Raw genomic sequence first — 3,444 nt, 5'->3', positions numbered from 1 at the left:
ATTAAATAAATTTTATTAAAAAAAAGAAGATATATATCATCTCTTTCATTATTATATATAAAACAATAATTTTATAACATATATACAAATTATAATAGGTAAATTCAAGAATTATAATTTAATATCTTTTTGTGACTTATACTTTTTTTTATATAATTACAACTTCTAGGAAATAAAACATATACATACATAAGCTCTTATTAAAATATAATATGATTGCAAAAAAAAGTGAACTGTAAAATATCTACTATAAGTTATAATAAATATTAATGTATATAGGTACATTTTTCTTTTCATTTGAAAAATATATGATTGTTCCTATTAATTTAATTATATATTTATTTATAAAATAAATTTCATTAATTAATTTAATAAATGAGTATGTTACATATAATAGTTGTTTATTTACCATAGTATTATGTCCTATTTTTTTTTTTGTAAAAGTTACCAAAATAAAAAAAACGTTTACATGCCTTTACAATGTCGGGAATATAAATGCATTTATAAGGTTATTATATATATTAGTATTTGGAGGCAATACTTATCAGAATTTGTACAAACTTTTAATAATTTATGAACATTTATCAGTAATAGAGGGGGGAATTATTTATATACAAATACGTAATACATCAAATCAAATAAATAATATTCTTCAATATATATATATGTTATATTATATATTTATAAAAAGAATAAGTACAATAAATATAATGTAATTAAATCATACATATGTCAAATATATTGCACAAGACATTAATATATCTCCTATAAATATATAAGTTATTTCTAAAGTATAATCTAGAATGGATTTACCATAAATAATACATAGTTAAAATAAGCATACAGGATTAAACTAAAAATCCTTGAAAATGTTAATAAACACATTTTATGATTGTATAATTTGTTAATAAAATAATCTCATGCAATAGATAAAATATTTAATATTGTGATGAAAGAAATAAAAATTGTTAATATTATTTCTGTGTACATATAAATTCTAAAAATAACATAAAATAAAAAATAAAGTAATCAGAATAAAGCATGACACATTTTATAAAAGAATAATATTTGTGATAAATACAAATGAAAATAATATATAGATACATTAAATTCTAAAATATATATTTTTCCTGTTATAATATATTATAATTTTATTAAATAATATCTTTCGTTGAATAATAAATGATAAAACTTTACAAATAAGGAAATTACATAAGTGAATACATAATATACAACGAAATTTCTTATGCAAAATAGAGTTAATTTAAATATGCAATTCTATTACTGAATAACAAGATATAATTATAATATAAATCCATCAATAACTTGCATGCTAAATATGAGTAAATGTACATGTATATAATATTATTTTAAATTGAATTATAAATAAACTATAAATATTGAACATAATTATATTATTAATGCATATGTTATCAAGTAATCAGATATACTTTATTTGTTTTAAGTTAATTAATATTATTAACTTTTATCTATTGTTATACAAATGTAGCTAAATTATTAAATGATAAATCATATACCACATTAAATTCAGTATTTTTCTATATATTTTTCTGTTAATTACATATTGTAATTAAAAAAATTTAAAAATGTACATATATATATATAATATCACATCTTAGTACACTACACAATCTTTTTTAAATGAGTGCATTAGTAACATTACATAATTTTTTTATATGTATAATCGGGAGCTAACATAATTTTATTTGAATAATGAGTATATATTTTTGATTTTATTATTGTGACAAATAAGACTATATATGATCACAAATGATTACTTATATACATTTCATAGTAATATATCAGCATATTAATTGACGGCATTTTTATAAGAATCATATAATTAACAACTTGTGGATTAAAATAGTACATTGTAAAACACCTTTGTATTTAAAATTTACATTTGTTTGCTTATACTTTTTATTATTTTATTTTAATAATATGTAAAAAAGTATAACATAATCTGTGATGGATATAAATATTGTATGTTTCTATTATTATAATATATGTTTGTGTATGTCATCTAATCATTTACTATTACATAAATATTTTAAAAACTTTTTTAATAAATTATGATATTTGTAATAGTAATATATTTTTTTTACATTTAGACTGAATCATAAGATTCTTTATTTTCTGGATATAAAAAAATTATGAATCAAGATATAGATTCCTCTAGTATATACTACACAGAATGTAACTTTATTCAAAAGGATAAAAAAGAAGATAATTATTCAAAATATATAAAAGAAGTCTGTATAAAATGGTTTCCATATTTATATAATATACATTATAATCTAGGAAAAAGCGCAAAAATAAAAGAAGGATTACAATACTTGTATTATTGGCTATATAACAGTGATTACTCAAAATATGGAATAGAAATAGGAAATAACAGAGAACTTTATATGAAATTGATCAAAAGATATAGTGATACAAGTATTGCTCAGAGAATAACACCAAGCTTACCGCAAGATTTAAGTGACGAAGAATGGATAAAACTCATAGATATATGTGATTTCAACACTAAGATTAATTATATAAAAAGCTCTCTATCCGAACCTCCTATGAAAGAAAGATTTTGTCAAGATGCAAATACTTTAATTGAGAAATACATGCATCACATTGTAAAGTGTAAATCTGGAGATGATCATTATTTTTGTAATGCTTTTAACAATGCTGTAAATAAGGTTAAACAATTAATGTTAATAAATGTTTGTGACCATGTTAAGGACCAAATATTACCTTCAACTAAAAGTCCAAAACCAAAGTTTTATAACTCCAGAAATAATAATTCTGCTGCCATTGTTGTTCAAACTATTGTAATATTACTAATACCTTCTTTATTGTTTGTTCTATATAAGGTTAGTTTCGATGTTATTATATATTCATATATAATAATATATTTATTCTAATCTATCTAAAAGAAAAAATGAACTATTTAAAAATTATATTTTTAATACATAATGTTTTCCTTAATATTGAATTATTTTACCCCACATAATTCATACTTGGGTCGTATAATGATGAATATAATAAATAAATGGACCATATTCGCTAAAGAATATAATATAATACGAACATCTCCACTATCCAGTAGCGTCACATGGAATAGTAGATATAATTTATCATATGAATCTTCCTAATTTTACATTTAAATAAATAAATAAATAATATTAAGAAAACTTTTGTTTAAACTAAATATAGAATGATATAAATAAGTAATATATAGAATACTTTTATTAAATAGAACCTTGAAAACAGGACATTGAATAAATTATAATAAAGAAAACATAGATATTACTTTGCAAAAAAAAGAATATATTATTTCAAAATACTTTTTCTATAATAATAATTATTGAATAAAAAACTCATTGATAAATATCTTGCGTTTCTTGTATACTTATGCAGGAATTTTCATAA

General features: G+C 19.3%; 1 protein-coding gene across 1 annotated transcript; it reads left to right on the top strand.

Moving 5' to 3' along the window:
- Window positions 1-2,093: 2,093 nt before the first annotated feature.
- On the top strand, window positions 2,094-3,025 carry PGO_001990 (variable surface protein; the record flags this gene model as incomplete). Its single annotated transcript, XM_028691048.1, has 3 exons — window positions 2,094-2,108; window positions 2,235-2,747; window positions 2,891-3,025. The coding sequence occupies 3 exons, from the start codon at window positions 2,094-2,096 to the stop codon at window positions 3,023-3,025; spliced, it is 663 nt and encodes a 220-aa protein (XP_028546849.1).
- Between the last annotated feature and the right edge of the window lie 419 nt (window positions 3,026-3,444).

The sequence above is a fragment of the Plasmodium gonderi genome, assembly GCF_002157705.1.
Source record: "Plasmodium gonderi DNA, contig: Pgo-contig_210, whole genome shotgun sequence".
In the NCBI taxonomy this organism is placed as follows: domain Eukaryota; phylum Apicomplexa; class Aconoidasida; order Haemosporida; family Plasmodiidae; genus Plasmodium; species Plasmodium gonderi.
The sequence above is the reverse complement of the archived record's forward strand: the minus strand, read 5'-3'. Positions and strand labels throughout refer to the sequence as shown.